This window comes from Mustela putorius, unplaced genomic scaffold, assembly GCF_011764305.1.
Source record: "Mustela putorius furo isolate JIRA1106 unplaced genomic scaffold, ASM1176430v1.1 tig00537350_pilon_pilon_pilon, whole genome shotgun sequence".
NCBI classification, from domain to species: domain Eukaryota; kingdom Metazoa; phylum Chordata; class Mammalia; order Carnivora; family Mustelidae; genus Mustela; species Mustela putorius.
The window spans coordinates 13,057,884-13,080,140 of NW_025422471.1; the positions used below are offsets into that span (position 1 = coordinate 13,057,884).

The 22,257-nt window shown below is 36.3% G+C and overlaps 1 protein-coding gene across 4 annotated transcripts in view; it reads right to left on the bottom strand.

Annotated features, from left to right (window-relative positions):
- ADGRV1 (adhesion G protein-coupled receptor V1) overlaps positions 1-22,257 on the bottom strand; it is a 546,992-nt gene that overhangs the window by 499,537 nt on the left and 25,198 nt on the right. For all 4 annotated transcript variants that reach the window (XM_004759095.3, XM_045074447.1, XM_045074448.1 and 1 more), the window contains exons 2-8: positions 13,050-13,234; positions 10,516-10,665; positions 9,312-9,407; positions 6,482-6,586; positions 4,301-4,414; positions 1,319-1,884; positions 285-555 (exon numbers count right to left, since the gene is read on the bottom strand). In XM_004759095.3, coding sequence (XP_004759152.2) covers positions 285-555; positions 1,319-1,884; positions 4,301-4,414; positions 6,482-6,586; positions 9,312-9,407; positions 10,516-10,665; positions 13,050-13,234 — 1,487 coding nt within the window. The remainder of the gene's footprint in view (positions 1-284; positions 556-1,318; positions 1,885-4,300; positions 4,415-6,481; positions 6,587-9,311; positions 9,408-10,515; positions 10,666-13,049; positions 13,235-22,257) is intronic.

Below are 22,257 nucleotides of genomic sequence, written 5' to 3' on the forward strand. Positions count from 1 at the left end.
TCATGTCTAAAGATGATCACTTTTTACATGTAATAAATTAAAAGATGAATCAAAAACCAATCTGGCAACTTTCCTAATTTATTGTTTGTGGAATTTCTTAGAAGAGTACATTTTTCATTTACGGAAAAGACCATCTTGAGTAATGGAAACATACATCATTTCTAAAAACAAGTGTTCTTCCTGTTGCACCCACCTAGACATAAAAGTAATACATGTGATCAAATTATTTGGCTCTTCAGTAACACAGAAACATTCACACAAGTAAAGCAGAACAACTGATCTACCTCTGCTGGTTCGCTCACTTCTGCACCTCCTCGTACTGTATGAGGCAGAATCCGAAGTAGATAAGCTTCTGCTTCTTCTGGAAGATCATCATTAACAATAGTAAGAGGAATTGATGCCAACATCTGCCCTTGTGCAAAATGGAGAACTCCGGAACTTGGTCTGATATCTGCTGTTACTGGTGAGGGATCACTGCTATTCCGTGTCAGTTCCCAGTTCACAGAAATATTCCCATGGGTGCCACCATTTCTAACCACTGTAATTTCTTCAAATCTAGAATTTTATAATAAATACATATGGTCACATATTATACTTGTTTCCCTTAGCGGGGCTTTTTCTTTTTCTTTTTAAGATTTCATTTATTTATTTGACAGAGAGAGAGATCACAAGTAGGCAGAGAGGCAGAGAAAGAGGGGGAAGCAGGCTCAGCAGATGGGGGGGCTCGATCCCAGGACCCTGAGATCATGATCTGAGTTGAAGAAAAAGGCTTAACACACTGTGCCGCCCAGGTGTCCCCCCTTAGCTAGGCTTTTTTCAACGTCAAACTGGCCATCAGATTTTGGTAAAAGCAGAATCCATATCATAGAGAACGAATGGCTGTTTTTAATATGAAGGGGTAGATACCTAAATGTGTCCTGGGAACCTACTGCAGTATGAATTCACTTGCATTTTTATTTATTTATTTATTTATTTATTTTTAAAGATTTTATTTATTTATTTGACAGAGATCATAGGTAGGCAGAGAGGCAGGCAGAGGCAGAGAGAGGCAGGCACCCCACTGAGAAAGGAGCCCGATGAGGGACTCTATCCCAGGGACCTGGGATCATGACCTGAGCCGAAGACAGCTGCTTAACCAACTGAACCACCCAGGCATCCCTCACTTGCATATTTAAATCACTCTGAAAATAAGAGAGAAAACAGCAAAACCACGGTGGAAGAAGTGACACAGTTCGACACTATGTCCAATGGCACAAGTACTGAATCACGGAATAATATATTAAAATAATCGTAGTAACAGGTTTAAAATAAGCCATACCTTGATGTTGTATCTTCATCAATTACAACTGTCCTTTCAAACAAGATACTGTTGAATGACAGGACTCCATAAGGTTTGTCATTTGGCTTAATGGTGATTTGCACAATAGAAGGGGGTAATAGCACAGCATCTCCCTGCAAGGTATCTTTTAGTAATACAACATGAAATGATTCTGCAATCTCTGGAATGGTGTCATCAACTATCTGAAATTTCAGGTGTGATTCATGAGTAAAAGGTGGAAAAAAAATAGTTGGCATTGGCTGAAGATCAATGAAGTCTAAATTTTCCTGGGCATGTGCTGTTGAATTCCCAGTTATAATAACGTAACTGATTGAAACCTCATATTCGTCAGATCCAATCAGATGCCCATTGTCATCTTTTCCACGAACCACTGGAATTAGGAGTATGTGGTCTTCCTCAGGGACCAAATAAATATTCTGAACGAATCTCACGGGACTATCATTTTTCTTAATGATTATTTCAACTGAGCTCCTAGAGGTGTTGATCTCAGCTCCTCCTTCTACACTTTTCAGTTGAATCAAAAATATTTCATCATTTTCTGGTACCTGTCAATAAATATAAACAACAGCAAAAATATCAATAGCCAAAACATCTGCAAAGAAACCAGAGTATACAAAGTTGCTATGCTTCAGTACAAAGAAACAAAAACATGTTAACTGAAGGGAGTAGAAAAGCTTGTTTAAAATCTACATATTAGGGGCGCCTGGGTGGCTCAGTGGGTTAAGCCACTGCCTTCGGCTCAGGTCATGATCTCAGGGTCCTGGGATCGAGTCCCGCATCGGGCTCTCTGCTCAGCAGGGAGCCTGCTTCCCTATCTCTCTCTGCCTGCCTCTCTGACTACTTGTGATTTCTCTCTGTCAAATAAATAAACAAAATCTTTAAAAAAAATAAAAATTAAAAAAAAAAAAATAAAAAAAAAAATCTACATGTTAATATATCTTCCAAAGTTACATAACATAATATATTTTAGACAGGGAAGGAAAAGTTTATAAAGCAATAGCATGGACAGGTATGAAAATATAGGTATAATGTCTTCCAACCTTGATCAATCTTTAACAGTAATGATTTGACAGTAAGACTAGGAATAAAATTTTACTAGTTTTATCAAACTGGTAGAGTCAGAAGTAGCATGATAGTAATCTAATAATAATATGTAAGAATATCTAAGAATCTGGGATAACATTATAGACATATAATATCTAAGAATATGGAAAACTTTAAACATCACATGCAAATAGTTTTCAACATGTGAATTATTCTTGCTTTTCTCTAAATGATTTCCAATTCAAGAAGTAAACATATACCAATCATACGATTTCCAAAATACACATCATGCCTCTGGAGAACAAGCTATAAGAGTCACTCTCAGGGAAATGTTGACCTTGTTAGAGTGAAACTTTTTTTTTTTTTTTGGCAGCTGCACAGAAATCTTAGGGATAATCTTCACTATGCTGTTTAGATAAATTCTGTTTTATGAATAAAAGGGAAGAAAGAAATCTTTTTACTTCCATCAACAGCAATACAAAAGGTAAGGCTAGTTATCTAAAAAAAAAAATGCTGTGATTTGATTGGTGATCTTTTTACTGCCCAATTTTACTGAGGAATAATTGACAAATATAACTAACATATTTTAAATGTATACATGATAGTTTGATACACATATACATTTTGGAATAACTGCAGAGATCCAGAGAATTAACACAATCATCACCTCACACAGGGATTCTTTTTGTGTGAGTGACTGAACACTTATGCTCTACTCTCAGCAACTTTCAAGTATACAGTACTGTATTATTAACAGCGGGCACCATGATGTACATTAGATGCTCAGAGGGTGATCTTTTAAGTTTCTAAGTAAAATGAATAATTAATCATTGCCCCAAATTATAACCTTTTCAAGGATCTAAAAACAAAAGGTTTTTACTAGCTTAAAGAACCAGAAGAACTAGAGTCATCAATGCTACCTATTATTTCATTTTTTTCAAGAGAAACAATTTCTTTTTTTTTTTAAAGATTTTATTTATTTATTCGACAGACAGAGATCACAGGTAGGCAGAGAGGCAGGCAGAGAAAGAGGAAGGGAAGCAGGCTCCCTGCTGAGCAGAGAGCCAGATGCGGGGCTCAATCCCAGAACCCTGAGATCATGACCTGAGCCAAAGGCAGAGGCTTTAACCCACTGAGCCACCCAGGCGCCCCCAAGAGAAACAATTTCTAATGTCTTCTAAATCATTTTTCTTCTCTTGAGTTTTTTTGTGATGTGATTTCATGATTTTTTTTTTTTTTTGTAGCAAGGTAAGGGATAAAATTCCCAGCTATTTCATTCTCTGTTTCTGACAATATTAAGATTGTTTTATTAAAAGTTACATTTTCTCTTATTTAGCTCACAAGAGATATCCTTGCACATTATTGTTCAAATCCCTTCCCTTCTTAGTTGAGTTAGCTGTGTCACATATCTCAATCCTTGGTAACTTCAATATGAAATGTAAAAATTAAAACTAAAGTCTTCCCATGAATGTGAACATTTAAAATATCCAAACAAAAGAATATCAATTACAGTAGAATCTTCTTTGTTTCCATAGTAAAATACTTATGCTGTGTAGGTAGTACTGTAACTGTTCAAAACTAAAATCACCAACAAAAATCAATCACCAGGGTTTACAAAATGCTTAAGTTTTTGTAATACATGTGGTTGCCGGTTATATTCAGGTTTATCAGCTTTTAGATATACAATTTTATGTGAGATAAATTAGGTAAATATTAATCAGATATACTCCAAAATGGCTTTTGTATCTAAAGTATACACTAACTAGTTAGTACAATACACTAACCCTACATAGGACTATGTTCTTGAGTAATTTCAAATAGTGAACACAGTTTAATGCTTGACATAATGTACTCCAACATGTCTTTACTACAGGCAGAGTCCCTGTCCCATTGAAGCATTTAACAGTAGTATCTCACCTCATCATCGAGTACTGTCAAATTATAAACGACTATAGCTCTGCCAGGGGGAAAGGTGATATTTCCTTTAACTGGGCTCAAATCTTCCTCAGGTGAATTTGGGCCACCCTCTACCTGCAAAGAAACACACAGTGTCATTGATAAACACAAAATATTTCACAAGAGTAAGAAAGCATTACTATGATTCAGACCGACAAAAATCAAAAATCCACTTAAAAATGTTTTGAGAGAAGAATTATAGAAAACCGTACATAAGTCTGCCCTTCTAATTAATAGTCCAGGAGTATAATACAGTTATAGATGTTGACTACAATCACATTAAACTACATGGTTTCTAAGCACTTTTTCTTTTTTTCTCAGGCATTAAAGTAAATCTGAGAAAAAAAAAAAACATAGATTTTCTTGACAGGTACGTATTCAAAATTGTTAAATTCTCTTAAGTAACAGAATCAAATGGCAGTACCAGCACTGACTGTATAACGTTGAGCAAGATATTAAATAACCCCAAGGGATACCTGGGTGGTTTAGTCACTTAAGCTTCTGCCTTTGGCTCAGGTCATGATCTCAGGATCCTGGGATTCAGTCCTGCACTGGGCTCCTTGCTCAGTGAGGAATCTGCTTCTCCCTCACCCTCAGCCTGCCACTGTCACCACCCCCTATCCCCGACCTGTGTGCGGGCATGCGCGCTCTCTCTCTCTCATCTTTAAAATAGGCATAATACTATCCACTTCACAGGCTAGATGTGAAGACGTAATAAGACCATTCTTTTTGAAAAGTGCTTATTAAGTACTCTGTGCCTGATCTCTGTTACATGCTAAGGATATAGCAGTGAATAGGCAAACTCCCTACCCGAAAGAACCTACATTTAATGAAAGGAAAAAATGATAAATAAAGGTATATTTTTCAGACAATGGTAAGTATTATGGAGAAGAAATTAAGAAGGGCACAAGGGAGACAAAGTTCTGGGAAGAGATGTGGTTCTTATATGTAGTGAGAATCAATGTAAGGCACTTAGAACAGTAAATGGCAACATTAAGTGCTCAGCAAATACTAGTTGTAATTATTTCAACAAAACAAAGGCTCAAGACTCAAGAAAGTAACTTCAGACATCCAGAAAGCAACGTTCAAAATTTGCAATTTTGCCTTATCCTTTCTACAACCAATTCTTTTCCCAATTTTTCCCACATTTGTTATTAGATACATTTTCAAAAATGTACTATCTACAACTACTGCATATTAAATTAGTGCTACTATGTTGTTCACACATTATTCTCTTATGGCATTTTATTTTTTGATGTAATTAACATAACCATCATATATTGCAGAGCACAAGAAGAACTCTACTATGTTTCAGAATTAGGTTATATAAATCCAACTATCCATTTTATTGATATTGCTATTAATAGTTAAAATAGAAACTGGTAAGATAGAAATTAATGCTGTAATATTTGAAAACAGCATAAGAACATGTTCTAGATATTATAAGGCACAAAAATTAGTTGAAGATTTGAATATGTATCTCATAAAATAGCAATATGGTGACGCATTGGTGTGCCTGTGGTCAGTAAGCAATCGAATGGAATGGTGACAGGTAGCACCCTAAGAAACCTGTCTCACCCTTAGCCTATCTGAGTCAAGTCAAATGCTGTAACACCTATGGACCACCATGGTGGAGTCTGACTGCTCTTAACAGCATCCATTAAAAATATTTTTTTTAATGGGGAAAACGTAAAATGGGGGAAGACTAAACATCAAATAATCAAATAATTTTACATAAGCCTAAGTAACCCATGGGTATTTTTAAAATTTACATCCTTGAAAAGGTTTATCATAAAGGTTTAATGAATTTTTTAGAATTAACATTGTTATTATTTTGTGGTTTATTATTACCAACTAGTATATAAAATGATACATTGTGTTTCATGGTAGCATAGTACATGCAAGCAACAACAACAAAAATCTTTTATTAACTATGAAATCTATCAGATAATAAAAGTATTTACTATTATTTCAGTTTGTTAAGGGTCATGCTTATTATAGAAAGGACCTTGACTTATAACTTAATTATATGTATATATATATATATATAACATATATATATAATAACTTAATTTATAAGTTAAAAGTTACAGCCACCTGATGTGAACTCTGATGTTTAAAGTGATTTCAGACTAAACTTACCTCAAAAGTCACAGTAACCATTCCATAAGTTCCTTTTTCTCTGATGAGAGTAAGAGGCACAGATTCATTTCTGCCCCTGGGCTCACTCACTGTGATTGAAAAAGGCTAGTGGAAACAGCAAAGACAGGCACTTATATCAGCCAGAGGTAGAGGTGGTACAAACTGTTAACCTTAGAAATACTAAATTTACATAGACAAATTAATCCACATCATACCCTAAGAATGTGATATGCCCTAGCATTAATTAGCTGTAGTTAATAAAAATGCTTGAAAAGTTAAAAATAATAGTGTAAAGGGAACATAAAACCTGGTCAAGCAAAAGATGCAAGTTCTTGTCCTGATTCTACCATCAGCTAGCTATTCTGCTGAAAGATCTTAAAGGTTATTTAGTGAAAGATGAGAAACTCAAATGCTCACAGGGACCCGGGATGTAAAAAAACCAAGCTGCATCTCCCCCTGAGAGTAGCTGATTGTGACCATCCAGGGGCAGCACCACCAACAGGCCTTACTCCTAACCACTATGCCCTTCTCATTGGCCAACCTGCCAGTGAAAAGAAGAGGACTGCTAATGATTTTCAGGACATGACCACTGGGGGAAAGAAGCCAGGGCTTCAAATGTTGAAACACGCTGGCTTGGGTGCCTGAAACCGGGCCTAGAAGAGGAGGAAGCGGGAAGCAGCCAGGTGCATGCTTTCTAGGGCAGTAGTGCCCATCTCTCCTGGTAACCCCAAGCCTCAGTGTCCCCATCCATAAACGGGGATCAGAATATCTGTCCCAAAGACATCAAATATCACCAGTGCTCTCTTCATCATCAACAAAATCATTATCCAGGCCAGGAACTGAAGCCAGCCTATTTAGCAACTACTGTGACCTCAACAGTTTACTTTGTTTCATTTTAACCTTATGGGGCAGGGAGCCCCCTGGCAGCACAGCAACCACAACTGTCAGGGACCTGCCACCAATGCTAGAGACTGGGATTCATTCCCAGAGGTTAAGAGGTACTATGTCAAGAAAAAAGGGGGGTGAGGAGGGAAGGAAGGAGGTAGGGAGGGAGAAAGGAGGGAGGGAGAAAAGAAACCTTTAAACAAGTCAGTATGAGGTCGGGGATGATAAATTGGGAGTGAATATAAAAGAAAGTAAGGAGAAAAATTAAGCAATTAAGAGAGCCTGCTTCATAATTAACTAGTAATTCCCTTTCATTTAAATAGAACTGACTGATTAATTAATTTAATTAATTTTGTAAATGACAATATAATGGAGGTCACAAAATGTCTACTATATTGACATTATCCACATCTTTTTTTAATAAAGATACTGCAATTAAAAGATCATATTTATCTATAGCTTGCCTTGTTACAGAGATAATTTAAGGTAAGAAAATGACATACAATGCACCAATTGTAGCAGCAATCTAAATTGGAAAATAAATAAAAAGCTGCGGAGTATCATCATCTTTTAGTAATGATAATTAGTAACATGATTCAAAAAGCCTCAGTATCAGGAAGGTCCTTGTAGTCTAAATCTTAGTGGCAAAATCCAATTGTATCCAAGATAAATTTTGTTTTAAGAGGTGGAAACACAGGCACCTGGGTGGTTCAGCTGTTAAGCATCTGCCCTCAGCTCAGATCATGATCCCAGGGTCCTGGGATGGAGCCCCACATCAGGCTCCCTGCCCAACAGGAAGCCTGCTTCTCCCTCTCTCACTCCCCCTGCTTGCATTCCATCTCTTGCTGTCTCTCTCTCTCTCTCTCTCGATCTCTCTCTCTCTGTCAAATAAATAAATAAATAAAATCATTTTTTAAAAAATGGCTGCATCATTTAAAAAAAAAATAAGAGCTGGAAACAATTTCTCTCAAGGGGGAACCTGTCTTGTGTACTTCTTTCTAAAGATAAAACTCTCTGAACAGAGGACACACAAGAATTCAGTGATCGAGAGAAAAGAATGAACTGCTGAGCAAAACTGAGGAGATGATGAGGAGTTTTAACCTTTAAGAAATATGAGTAAGTGGGAAAAAAAATCTCAGGATAGGGACTGACAACAGAATTTTTAAGAACTATCATGTCTTCATTCTATTCAATTCTGAGTTGACGATAGGTTTTTCCAGTACTCTTCCAGTAAATTTTTCTCATCTCCAACCTTCAGAGAAGGAGGACAAACAGTATTTTCTTTCAGTGGCAACTGAGAAAATCAAGCAAAAGGAACTAGATTACAACATCTGCTACAGCCTAAATGTTTGTGCCCCTCCTCCCCCCACCCCAAAGTCATGTTCAAATCCTGGGCAGTGGGGCCTTTAGGAGATGATTAGGTCACAAGGGCAAAGCTATTCTGAATGGGACTAGTGCCCTTATCAGAGAGACCTCCCACAGCTCCTCTGCCCCCTCCTGCCCTTTGAAAGCAGCACACTAAGACATCTAGGAAGCAGGCCTTCACCAGACACGGATCTCAGATGTCCCTGCCTCCAGAACTGGGAGAAATTGTTCCTTTTGTTTTTAAGACACCAGTCTACAGAATTCTGTCACAGCAGACAGAACAGACTAAGACAACATCCAAGTTAGAGACCAGCAAAGGAGGCAACGAATGAGTCAGATGGGAATGATCAGCAGATTAGGACAAGAGATGGCCATGATCCCACAGGCCTCCTCAAGCTGAAGAAATCTTAGGTAGAACAAATGAACAGTCTACAAAATGTGGGACATGAATGAAGTTCAAGAAAATTTTATTTAAATATCAAATGGTAGGATGCTACCAGGTAACATCATGAAAAATAACAAAAAAAAAATTAATAACTATTATCTAGCAACCACAAGATTAATCAAATTGCAACCATACCATATTAAATGAAATAATTCCAAATGCATTGTCATTTGATAATATTGTCACAGTCACAGTCCTTGGCCATCCAAGTTTGACATTTGCTGAAGGTTTCTAAAATAAAAGCCCAAGAATAAGTTAATAAAATTAAAAATAAAAGGAACAGTGAAACATTCTAATAGTTTCTGTCTTTGCATAATTGTTCAGAATATGAATAAAAATACACTTTTAATGCAGATTAAGAAAATATATTCAAACTAAGTCAACCTGGTAAAGAAGTCCCAAATAAACTTTTTAAAAAACCACTAATCACTGGCTATCAAAATATCAATCACTATAATGATAAGTAATCACTGGCTAGTAATGCCATATTATAATTAATGCCATTACTAATGTAACAGAGAATTAAGTAAGCAGTGTGAAATTCTATTCAAATATGACTTTTTTTCTTATACTACAGAAGGTGCTGAAGCTTAACAGTTATTTTTTTCTGTAAGTCACAGAGCCAGATTAAAGATGAAATATTAAAACATCTTTTCTAATCAATAAGGGAAGAGTTTCCTACAACATTTCTATTGATATTCAACAGCAGCATAAAGGAATATGCAAAAAAGTAATATACAAAAGCAAAAGAGAACTATTTCAAGCATCATTTTCACAAAAATTTTACTCATACTGACCTAATGATTCTAAAAATAATTCGCAATGCCCCTCAGAAAAATTAACTAGAACAGTGTTAGCAGTCATTACCTCAACCTAATAGATCAAGCCATAAAGGACAATTAAACCTTGGGCTATTCAAGCATTTTTCCCAGGGGCAGTCCAAAATAATTCTAAGGCGCAGGGACCTCCCACTTCCACGCCTGCTTTTTGTATCCTTCTCCTTTGAACTTAGAAGTTTAGGTCATTCTTTGTGCATCTGGTAGCGGCGGAGGGATAAAAGAGAAAAGGGCCAAATGGAAGACCGGTTTTCTTGAGCATCTGTCATGGCAATTCCTAAATAAGCTGAATGGATCCAAAAACTAACTGTAGAATCTTCTAAACAAGATTGTCTGAGGAATAATAACCACAATAATAAGATTGTCTGTGAAACTGCCGAAAAGGTTGTCAGTTCTGAGTTCTATGAAAACCACCTCCAGTCTCTAGATGGGCTTTACCTCTACAGAAACAGATTTTCATGCGCTGTAAGGTTTCTCTGAGTTTAAGGGGCAAAAGGACTTACCTGTAATGTTAAGTGAAAAATAAAAGTTTCATCAGGCTCTGGTAAGTCATCATCGCATACTGCTATGTATACTGTCCGATTTGTTTCTCCAACAGGTATAAATGCTGCAGCATATGTGTCAAAAAAGTCACCGGTGTCATCTCCATACAGCTATCAATTGCAAAATATAGGTATTTCTTACAACAGTGTTAGGATAGGCATAACTGATGCTAACTGGAGTAATCAACAGAAAAAAACAGGAATCATCAACTCAAGCTGATGTTTATAGACAGGATATACCAAAAACAAAACAAATATTTAACAACTGACAAAAATCACTGTCAAAAAAAATTATTAAAAATGAGTCTAAGCATGGGGCGCCTGGGTGGCTCAGTGGGTTAAAGCCTCTGCCTTCAGCTCAGGTCATGATCCCAGGGTCCTGGAATCAAGCCCCACATCGGGCTCTCTGCTCAGCGGGGAGACTGCTTCCCTTCCTCTCTCTCTGCCTGCCTCTCTGCCTACTTGTCATCTCTGTCAAATGAATAAATAAAATCTTTTAAAAAAAGTAATAAAATAAAAAAAATGAGTCAAAGCAAAAACATTTGCTTATACTCTGGAATGTAAAGGAATCATTACACAGAAAAGTAATAATTATATATGAAAGTAAGGATGTGAATATTTTTTCTATACCTCTTTATTGACGTGAAGTGGATTACAGCAAACTTGACAAGAAAACAAACTGTAGCTACAACAAGAAATAAATAGGAAATAAAAAGGAATAGGAAATAAAGCAGGAACTAGCCTGCCAAATTGTATCAGGAAAATCAGTAATTTTTACCTTTTTGGTTTCAAAGAAATGCTTTTTTCCAAAACTCTCAACTGAAGTTTTATTTAAATTCTCCCCCACAACTCCAATAAAGACCTAATTCCTTTAGTCATCATAAACTTTTCCTTAACTTTTTAAGACTTCATTCTGTAACAGCAACACTGCTAATAAGATTTTCAAGAAAGCAGTAATTATGAAATTATAAATGAGCAACTTCTGGTGCAAAGCTATATGAGTTTTCTTTTGCCAAAGAACTCAAAAATGAACAACTTAGCTACTGGAAAAAATACTATGATTTAGTACAAACATGTATAGGAAAATTATAGTCAATTTCTAGTTTTCTTTTATAAAAATAAAGTTTAAATACTTGAGATTAACTTGTTGAGGGTATTGAAAAACTTGTGCTCCTTATAACATAAAAAGTGGCACAGCCTTTTAGAAAGCATTATCAAGAGCCATTGAAACAAAGAGAAAAACACAGCAATCCAGTCCAAAAAATCACTTAACAACCCAAAATGTGTAAAAATTTATACATATGTAAACATTTTCATCAAAGCAGCATTTATAGCAGCAAAAATTGGAAGGAACTTCATTGAAAAACAGGTGAGAAATGATTGAGAAATGATGATGCCACCATCGAGAGAAGCTGCGAAAATGAAAGGGCAATCCCAAAACATCCCTATGATACAATCAAAATTATGCATAAAAGATGATCAAGTATAATGTATACTCAAGTCCAAATCAATTCAGTAAATATATTCACAGGTCATAAATTAAAAACTCAAAGCAATGCACAAAATTATAAAACTACGTTTATTTCATAAGCAATTTTTCTTCTTTATCTCTTTTTACGATGTTTCACAATGTGGTAATTTAATCTCCTTCAAAACTTATTTTGTAAAAAAAAATTTCAGGCACTCTGGGTCTCAAATAGAGCAACATCCTTAGTGGTCATATGACATTATTTTTTTTTTAATTTAATTTAATTTTTTTCAGTGTTCCAAAATTCATTGTTTTGCACCACACCCAGTGCTCCATGCAATATGTGCCCTCCTTAATACCCACCACCAGGCTCACGCATCCACCCACCCCCCTCCCCTCCAAAACCCTCAGTTTGTTTCTCAGAGTCCATAGACTCTCATGGTTTGTCTCCCCCTCCGATTTCCCCCCACTGATTAAACATAGACACAAATAGGCACACAATCAACCTAATAACTAAAGTGTGTATAAGATAACTTGATAAACAGTTTAACAAATCCTGCCTAACTTCTACTTAAGTTAATGAATTTCATTTCTCCCAAGCTCTCTGACAAAATTCATTTCTAATTTGTCATTTTTCAGCTTTTACATATTTTATGTATTTTCCCTAAGCCACCTGAAATAAATATCTGAGCAGAGACAACCTGTAACCAAATTACTAAAAGTAAAATTTTCTTCTACTTAGAAATAGTTACTGATGTCTTTGGTTTTTATTTGTTTTCACATTAAATATATGAACATTTTAAAATAATCAGCCTATAACTTTACAATAGTATTATTGTCAAGTGCATATGCTACCTTGGAGCGCTGTGTAAACTCTATAAGAAAAATGAATGGAATAGTGTAACTGCAAGTCATTTATCATAATGAAATAACTCAGAATCTCAAACAGTTAAGAAAATACTATCACTGAAACTAAGAAATTTCATATCACCTATTTCACTAAGAATAGAACTACATCATTTCTTACCGATACAATTGCAGTGACATTTGCAGGCTCTCCTATCCTTTCGATGACAAGACGAATAACTGTTGTACTTGTTTCATTAACTACAAATTTTGTTTGTCCGGCAAACCTTATTTCTGTTTCTCCAAACACAAAAGGGATGAATAAAGCTGAGAGGAGATTTACTAGTAAAGATGCAGAGGGCATCCCTATAAGGGGGGGAAAAAAAAAAGCTTTGAATGTATTTTCATTACACTGTTGCTTACAGGTATAAACACAGGATGAAGAGCTAGACAGTCAACAACTAAGACATAAATACATCAAATATTAAGCATCCAACTTAAATACATGATCAAAGAAACAAGTTTAAAAAAATCACAATCTCTTCCGTGGTTCTTTTTTATAATTCATAACTACTTTTTGTTCTTTAACTTATATATCAAGCTAATAGTTATTAGTAGCCTTAAACTTGTTTATTAAATTAGGGTTTTTAAAATTTTTGACCCTAAAACTTATTCTAAGAAAAAACATAAAGCAGTACCTTGGAAAGAGTTAAAGCCCATATTTCCTTACCCCAAATGAAACTGTAAAATGTAAGCTAAAACTAAAAAATTATCAAATGGATCAATAATCTTAATGCGGTTTCTTCATCTTTTTATTTGATGATCACACAAATATGAGAGAACTCTTAAAAGTGGTATGTAAAAGCAGTTGAAGCTAAAACTTTATTGTAAATTGATTTCTTGGTTGTTTCTACGTTTTCCTGAAATTTGTCTCATTTGAGAATGTTTTAAAAAAAAATTTTTAGTTACTGCAAGGAAACGCTAAAGTTTTAAGTTTTTTAGTTATTGTAAAAAATGCTAATATTTTCAACATATATTTCCAGGACTTAAATTTCTTCCATTTAACAAGCTAAAATATTAATATCATTTCTTAGAAAATGTCTATGTTGCTTTAAAAATAAGCAGCATAAACATTTGACAGTATGTATTTCCTTCTCTTCCATAAGTTCTTTTGTTTTCTTCTTACTAGACTGTGTGTGTTTATGAGTCACCAATAGAGTTCCTGCTTTCAGCACTGTGTGATTCAAGTGTTTTCAAAAGCACAACAGTGCAGTGGCCTCTTGAAAGCACTGTTGTTTTGTAATGTAGATGCACCTCTACAAAATGTGAACAACTGATCTCACGGATCATTAAGATTCCAATGGATTATGTGATCAGTCACACGAACATAACAAGTTCATGTGTTTTAAAGGAGAGTTGCATTATGCACTCTATGAGCCAAAATGCTTCCTATTAATCTTTACCTTGGTCACGAAGTAATAAAACTTTCATGCATGTGGTACTTCCACTTGGCTACCCATGGCGTTATATTTAGAAACCACCAAACACACAAGATCTTGATATATCTTAGTTTAAATGCAATTTGCTCAGTCAAGTATATTCAAACAATGCAATCTGAGATTCCTTAAGGATGTCTCCCATATTTATGGCTGCAAAATCCACAAACAGGGATGCAGAGGTCAGACGGAGTCCAGGAAGGGCCAACAGAGACAGAGATTCTGGAGGACCAAGGCATTTTGTACACCTGTGCCTTCTAAGAATGTTCACCCGTCCTGGGGATAAGGGACTTGGGGGAAGAAATAAAACAGCTCTCTCTTCCCTGACTTCTAAGGCAGAAACCCTTACCAAAAGTAAGTTAATTTAAAAAGTGAGAGAAAGGGAAGGAAAAAGGCAAAGCCTGGGTGAGTCAGGAGATTAGGAGCAGCTCTGGGGCCACCAGAGACAACTGAAGGTCTTCTGTGGAATTCTAAAGCCAGAATGATTTCACACCTCACTTATGACAAACAGTAGGGGAAAAAATGGACTAGGAATGAGAAAGAGAATACAGAATGGAGGGGTGAGGAGGCAGTGAGCTTGGCTTTGGATGTGTAAGAAAAAGATCAACTTTGGTCTATTGTGATTTGAAAGAAAAAATTTCCTTGAACGTGAGATGTGACAGAACTTTGAGCTGAGAGTTATACAACACCTGAAGTTCTAAGTGAGAAAGAGTGAAAGTGAATTACAGCATGACAAGAGGCTGGGGAAATAAGTTCTCAAAATTTGTTCTGCATCAGAAGCAGAAATAAGTTCTCAAAATTTGTTCTGCATCAGAATCAGCTCATATGTTTGTTAAAGATGCTAACTCACACACTCAAAATTTTTGATCCAGGGAAATTAGGTTGAGGCCCAGGAATCTACATTCAACAGGCAGCCCTACTGATTCGAATTCTAAGCCCAACTGATCCTGGAGACATACTTTGACATGCACTGTCCGGGAGTGTAAGGAAGAGTGTGAGGAGTGTGTTCGGGAGTGGACGTACAATAAACCACATTTGCAGCTTTGAGTTAATTACTGAATTTTTCAAGGCAATATGCTTGAACTTACTGCAGACTTCCTTATTTTTTCCTATACGTTATTATATTATATTCTAAGATTCCACATATCCCAAAGAAAAACTGCAAAGACCTATAGAAAGCAATCAGAACAGCGAATGTTTATGTACCGTTGTAGAAACTTTACTTAACCTTAACAACATCCCTCTGAAGAAGGTACTAGTAGCATTAAGCTCATTTATAGCTGAGGAAACTAAGGCACAGAGAGGTTAACACATATGGTGCTACTTAACTAAGTAAATGACCAGGCAGGATTTGAACCCAGCAGTCCACATGCAGACTCTACCCCATAACCATATTATATTGCCTCTTACATACTATTCCTACAAATCACATCCCTCCATCTTAAAAAATTTGATAGATTGCTTATGCTACCTGTTTCCAAACATTCAAATATTTTAAACTCATGCACAATAACCAAAACTTCCATGAAGATGTATAATTACAAGTCTCCTAAGTCTGCACATTATTATCCTAATAAACATTACATTTATTTAAAGAAACTACGGTTCTCTTGACTACTTTAAATATTTAATAGCATCTTTTAATGTCAGGACCAATGAGCTCAAGTGGTGCATTCTTACAGTTTCCCAGGCAATTAGAGCTCCAAGATCTTCTGGGTAAGTCAGTAAATTCATTTTAAATTGGTGCACATCAGTGAATTTTGAGATTATGTGAAATGAACAAACAAGCATGATTGGAAATGCCTCAAATTCTGTGACATCATTGATAATTGAATCTCCCCTGCTTTCATCTTTTCAACTCGTAAGAAAAGTTGTTGAGGCAAAGTTGGCATTCAGCAAAAACTAAAAGATGAAGAAAAAGCTTTGAAAGTGAAGTTCCCATTAGAAGACAGGCATAATTACAGAAATGCTGAAGTTTCTCTTTTAGAGTAACTAGGTACATTTTCCTCTATCATACTAAAAATCTAGTCTTTGGAACTCTCTTTATTGAACTCAGAAGAACAGGCATTAGCAACTGACACAACATGTAAATCTTTTATCTATTTCAGGTCACTTTTCTCGTACTTGATTTAAGAAAAGTTTTACATGACCCATCAGACCACCTATTTTAAACTTCTCTGGGAAATGAATTCCAAACATGTGCTTAAAGATGTCCTTAATTCATAGTCTGTCACAACTGTCAAAGAATAATTTTAGCAATATTAAGGCATTCCTCTGCTCTGTAGGGGCATAATGTTCTAATATTCAAATTATCTCCTTTTCAGCTATTATCCATGTTTTTCTCACCCCTTGCTCAGTATGACTCAAAGGAAATGAAAGCTGTTCCTGTCAATAGATCTCTTATGTCTGAATACATTTCTTACCATGTTAAAACAATCTGAAATTTATGTTACTTTCTTGCTTATTTCCTGAGTTTTACTACGAAGTTTTGATAAAGTCCTGCTAACGTATAAGCACAAAATGTTCAGTTTTTAGATTCCAGTAATCACATTCAGCCTATAAAAAGGTCATCTGATTCTGCAAAAAAATATTTCAAAATTAAAATCAGGAACATCTTAGAATAGTTTCTACAACACATATTGGTTGCTTTCCAAAGAGCTGATTAAAACACGGTATGACATTTGTGCAGCGAGCCCCTGCTCGCTAGACATCATGCAGCACCCAGGGCTCATCACTGACGATACAAACATCCCTAAGATACAGCTCTTGGCTCTATGATACTCTCGGCAATCGGCAAATGCTTCAGATCAGGCCAACGGGAGCCAAAAAGATAATTCTAAGATTCCTGTTTAAGCATAAAGATGCAGATTCCCTCTACCGCTGGATTTGGGATCACTTTGATGGGGGACAGTTTCCTCTAAAGCCTGGAAATAAAGCCAAAACAGCCAGAGACAGAGCCAAGATGTGGAGAGGCGCCAAGTCTTGATAATCAAACTCTGCTTCCTGAATCCAGCTTTACCCTCGCCTCTTCAGTTACTGAGGCAATAAATTACATTTTTTTCAACAGTCACCTTAGGTTAGATTTTCTGTCACTTTCAACACCAATATTTATCCATTAATCTCCAACCTGTGACCCTATGAACTCATGTCGGGATATACCAAGTGGAAGATTTCTCCTCCTTCACTCCAACATTCAACAGTCTTACTTGGTCTTTCTAAAATTTTGTGGAAAAATACCACACTAGCTCTTTCCTGTTTCCATGCAATATTACCATCTATAATATTTTCCCCTCCCACCTCAAAACTGACAATGACTAGTAAGGAAATTTAGGACACGCAGACAAACCAAAGTTGTCTTCACAATAAAACAAAGTGGAACAGGAGTACATCACACTGACTCAGTGTTCTGGAAAAGTTGATACATTCTGATTCTCACAAGGAACCCCAATATTATGCTTCTTTAAGTTAGCACAGCATTAATTTCTTTCTCTTGCTTTTTTCCTGAATGCCTACCTCTTCTTTCTCTTGGGAAAACCTACTGCTATTCACCAACTTTTTTGTCCATTTGGGTTACTTAGCATACAACATATTAAACATCATTTATAAAATAATACTCTCCCACATAATATGTCATACTAACCCCCAATTTCTACATCCCTCTTATCTAGGGTATTACCTTCCTCCTATCTTACTTCTCATTACTAGGTTCCTTGGGAAAGATAGCAAGTATAGTAAGTATATCCTGAGTAAATGGGAATAGCCATCTATTTTAAGTTCCAGTAAGTCTGTAGGAACAGAATAAAATAAGGTTTAGAATAAAATAATACATGAAACTAAGCACCCAAAAGATGACAATATAAAAAAAATTAAAAAATGATTTTGCTGATTGTGCAGTAATCAGCTCTCATACAAAAACTGGTTATTTTTTTTTTAAGATTTTATTTATGTATTTGACAGAGATTGTAGGCAGAGAGGCAGGCAGAGAGAGAGGGGAAACAGGCTCACTGCTGAGCAGAGAGCCTGATGCGGGGCTCAATCCCAGGACCCTGAGATCATGACCTGGGCCGAAGGCAGAGGCTTACTTAATCCACTGAGCCACCCAGGCGGTGGTCACTTTAAAAGTTAACTTTGTCAGGGTACCTGGGTGGCTGGCTTGGTGGGTTAAGCCTCTGACTCTTGATTTAGGCTCAGGCCACGATCTCAGGGTTGTGAATGGAGCCCCACTTTGGTCTCCATGCTGAGGGTGGAGCCTGCTTAAGATCCTCTCTCTTGGGGCACCTGGGTGGCTCAGTGGGTTAAAGCCTCTGCCTTTGACTCAGGTCAGGATCCCAGGGTCCTGAGATTGAGCCCCGCATTAGGCACTCCCCTTAGCAGGCAGCCTGCTTCCTCCTCTCTCTCTCTCTCTCTGCCTGCTTCTCTGCCTACTTGTGATCTCTATCAAATAAATAAATAAAATCTTCCAAAAAAAAAAATCTTCTCTCTTTCCCTCTGCTCCTCCCTCCCTCCCCCACTTAAAACATAAATAAATAAATGGTAAAACTTAACTTTGTCTTTTTAAGTTTTAAAGTAAACAACTGTACAACCCCTAAGAGTGATGGGACACAGTGAAATGACAAATATTATTAATGCAGAATTGAATGGATGAATGGATGCATTGACCTTTTGTTTCAGCTGTGGCCTTAATGCCGTAGCTAGCATCTTCCCACGGTGTGACCACCAGGTAACTGATACTGAAAATATGATCCTGATGGAAAAGGTTTTCTAGTTTAGAATTACTTCAATTCTATTACATTTACTAACGGGCATTCTAAAGCTATAGAGTTACTCCCACGGAACAAGAGAAGTTTCACCACTCGTATCATAAATTATTCAGCCTCTAAGAATTCTTAACTTGTGTTATTTATATTTGGGTGAGTACTACAAAAAAATTGATGTTTTCCTTCTTCCATACCAAAACAGAATTTAAATTTGCAACTTTCAATAAAAAAGTAAGCTAATGATACAAATAGAGGAAAAGCTAGATATTTTTAGGTTAAAAAAGGTATAGTCTCTTATAGTTATGTGGACCATACCTAAACTTTACTTTACTACCCTTGTTTAATTAATTTTAAGTTTTTAAGGAGAATATTTTATTTTATTATATATAAAATATATATATATATATATATATATATATATATATATGTGTTGGCACAATATTAAAAAGTACATCTCCCTCACACCAGCCCCCATCAGCCATATGCTTCTTCTACCCAGAGTCAATTACAATTATCAGCTTCATCGGTCTCTCATAAGAGAGAATCTATGTATATATTGAGATGTACAACTATAGGAGAAAATTCCTGTGACAGATTTTGTTTTCTTCAGCTACAGACTTCAGGAATCTGCACATTTTCTCAAGATGGTAGCTGATAGAGAAATAGATAACAACGGTTTGATGTTGACACTCATGATGGGAACACACATAATTGTCTCAAATACACTCCATCACCATTATAAATCTCATCAATTAAATGATCGTGTCCACGGACTTTCACCACACTCATCAAGTCACCCTTTAGGGAAAGAGACAAAAATCTGGCAACTTGCACTGTCCTAGACCACATAATGTCAAGCCTAAATTCATCAGGACTTCTTGACCTCTGTACATGAACGTAAGATTCATCCTGGGATTCCCTTTGACTTCTGCCCTTTGAACTGTTTGCGGATTCCATGTTTTCTTCTTTCTTGATTTACTTTGTTTATTCCCTTGTTTTGACAGAGAACATCCTCCAGTAACTTTGTAAGAAAGGGTGTGTAGAAACAAACCTTTTAAATCTTGTACGTTAGGAATTATTGTATATTAATCTTCCACTTAACAACACTTTCACTGGGTATAGAATTTTAGGTGAAAATAATTTTCATCATTCTGAAAGCCTTGTTCTATTATTTTCAAACTACCAGTATTGCTATTAAGAAATCCAAAATCGGGGCACCTGGGTGGCTCAGTGAGTTAAAGCCTCTGCCTTTGGCTCAGGTCATGATCCCAGAGTCCTGGGATCGAGCCCCACATCGGGCTCTCTGCTCAGCAGGGAGCCTGCTTCCCTCTCTTTCTGCCTGCCTCTCTGCCTACTTGTGATCTCTGTCAAATAAATAAATAAAATCTTTAAAAAAAAAAAAGAAATCCAAAATCACTTTGATTATGAAATATTGTATGTGTCTTTTTGCATTGTCCTCCCTCTGGAAGGTTCTTCTCTTTGGCATAGTGTTACACAATTTCACAGGACTTTTCTTGGAATGGGTTTATTCTTGACCATTTGTCTGAGCCCTCAGCCCCCTTTGGTCTGACACTCAATTTCAGATCTAGAAAATTTTATTTTACAACGATTTCCCCTCTTCCATTTTCAGTTTTTTTCATCCTAAAACTCTTTTATTTCTCATTTTTTATTTATTTTTTATATACATATAATATATTTGTTATAGGGGTACAGGTCTGTGAATTGCCAGGTGTACACACTTCACAGCACTCACCAAAGCACATACCCTCCCCAATGTCCAAAACCCCACCCCCTTCTCCCAATCCTCCCTCCCCGCAGCAATCCTCAGTTTGTTTTGTGAGATTAAGAGTCACTTATGGTTTGTCTCCCTCCCAATCCCAACTTGTTTCATTTATTCTTCTCCTACCTCCTTAAGCCCCCATGTTGCATCACCACTTCCTCATATCAAGGAGATCATATGATAGTTGTCTTTCTCCCATTGACTTATTTCGCCAAGCATGACACCCTCTAGTTCCATCCACGTCATCTCAAATGGCAAGACTTCATTTCTTTTGATGGCTGCAAAGCATTCCATTGTGTATATATACCACATCTTCTTTATCCATTCATCTGTTGATGGACATCTAGGTTCTTTCCATAGTTTGGCTACTGTAGACATTGCTGCTCTAAACATTCAGGTACTCCTAAAACTCTTATTTGATCTTGGTATTCTGGGATTGACCCTCTCACTTTTTTGAAAAGATTTTATTTATTTATTTGACACAAAGAGAGAGAGAACAAGCAGGGGGAGCAGCAGGGAGAGGGAGAAGCCTGTTGCCGCTGAGCAGAGAGCCCAACATAGGCTCTCTGTCCTGAGCTGTCTGTCTCCTGAGCTGAAAGCAGACACTTAACTGAGCCACTCAGGCACCCAACCCTCTAATTTTCTTGTCCTTTATTCTAATATCCAAATCTTTGACCTTTGCCCTGAGATTTTAAATCACCATTAAATTTCAGTTGCACTAATTTTTTAATTTATGCTATTGTGTTTTCAATTTCTAAGAATTGATGGTATCCTGTTCTTTTTCTGTTAATTAAATAGCTCCTTTTATGTCTCAGAAAGTATTAAATTTTTAAAGTTTTCTCTTTATAGTCTCTGTTACTGCTAAGTGGCTTTGCTATTTAATCTGGGATTTATCTTCTATATAAGATTTCTCCAAACATCTGGTAATTCTTGATGATCTGCATATGCTTAAAAGTAAGAGACTTTTGGATGTGCTGAATATATGGATCTGTTTATCTGAATATGATTAAGGGGGTGCTTGGGTGGCTCAGTCATTAAGTGTCTGCTTTTGGGTCAGTTCATGATCCCAGGGTCCTGGGATTAGCCCCGCATCAAGCTCCCTGCTGTGGGGGAGGAGAGCGTGCTTCTCCCTATCCCACTGCTTGTGTTCCCTCTTTCACTGTGTCTCTTTCTGTCAAATAAATGAATAAAATCTTTAAAAATATATATGATTAAGAATCAGAGACCAGAATGAAAATTTGAAGTTTTGAGCATATATGAGAGAGTGTAGCTTGTCAACATTGGGTGAAATGAGTAAACTTTTTATTAGAAAGTCTCAATTTTAGTCCCTTTAGAAAAGATTTTACTCTCAGGTTG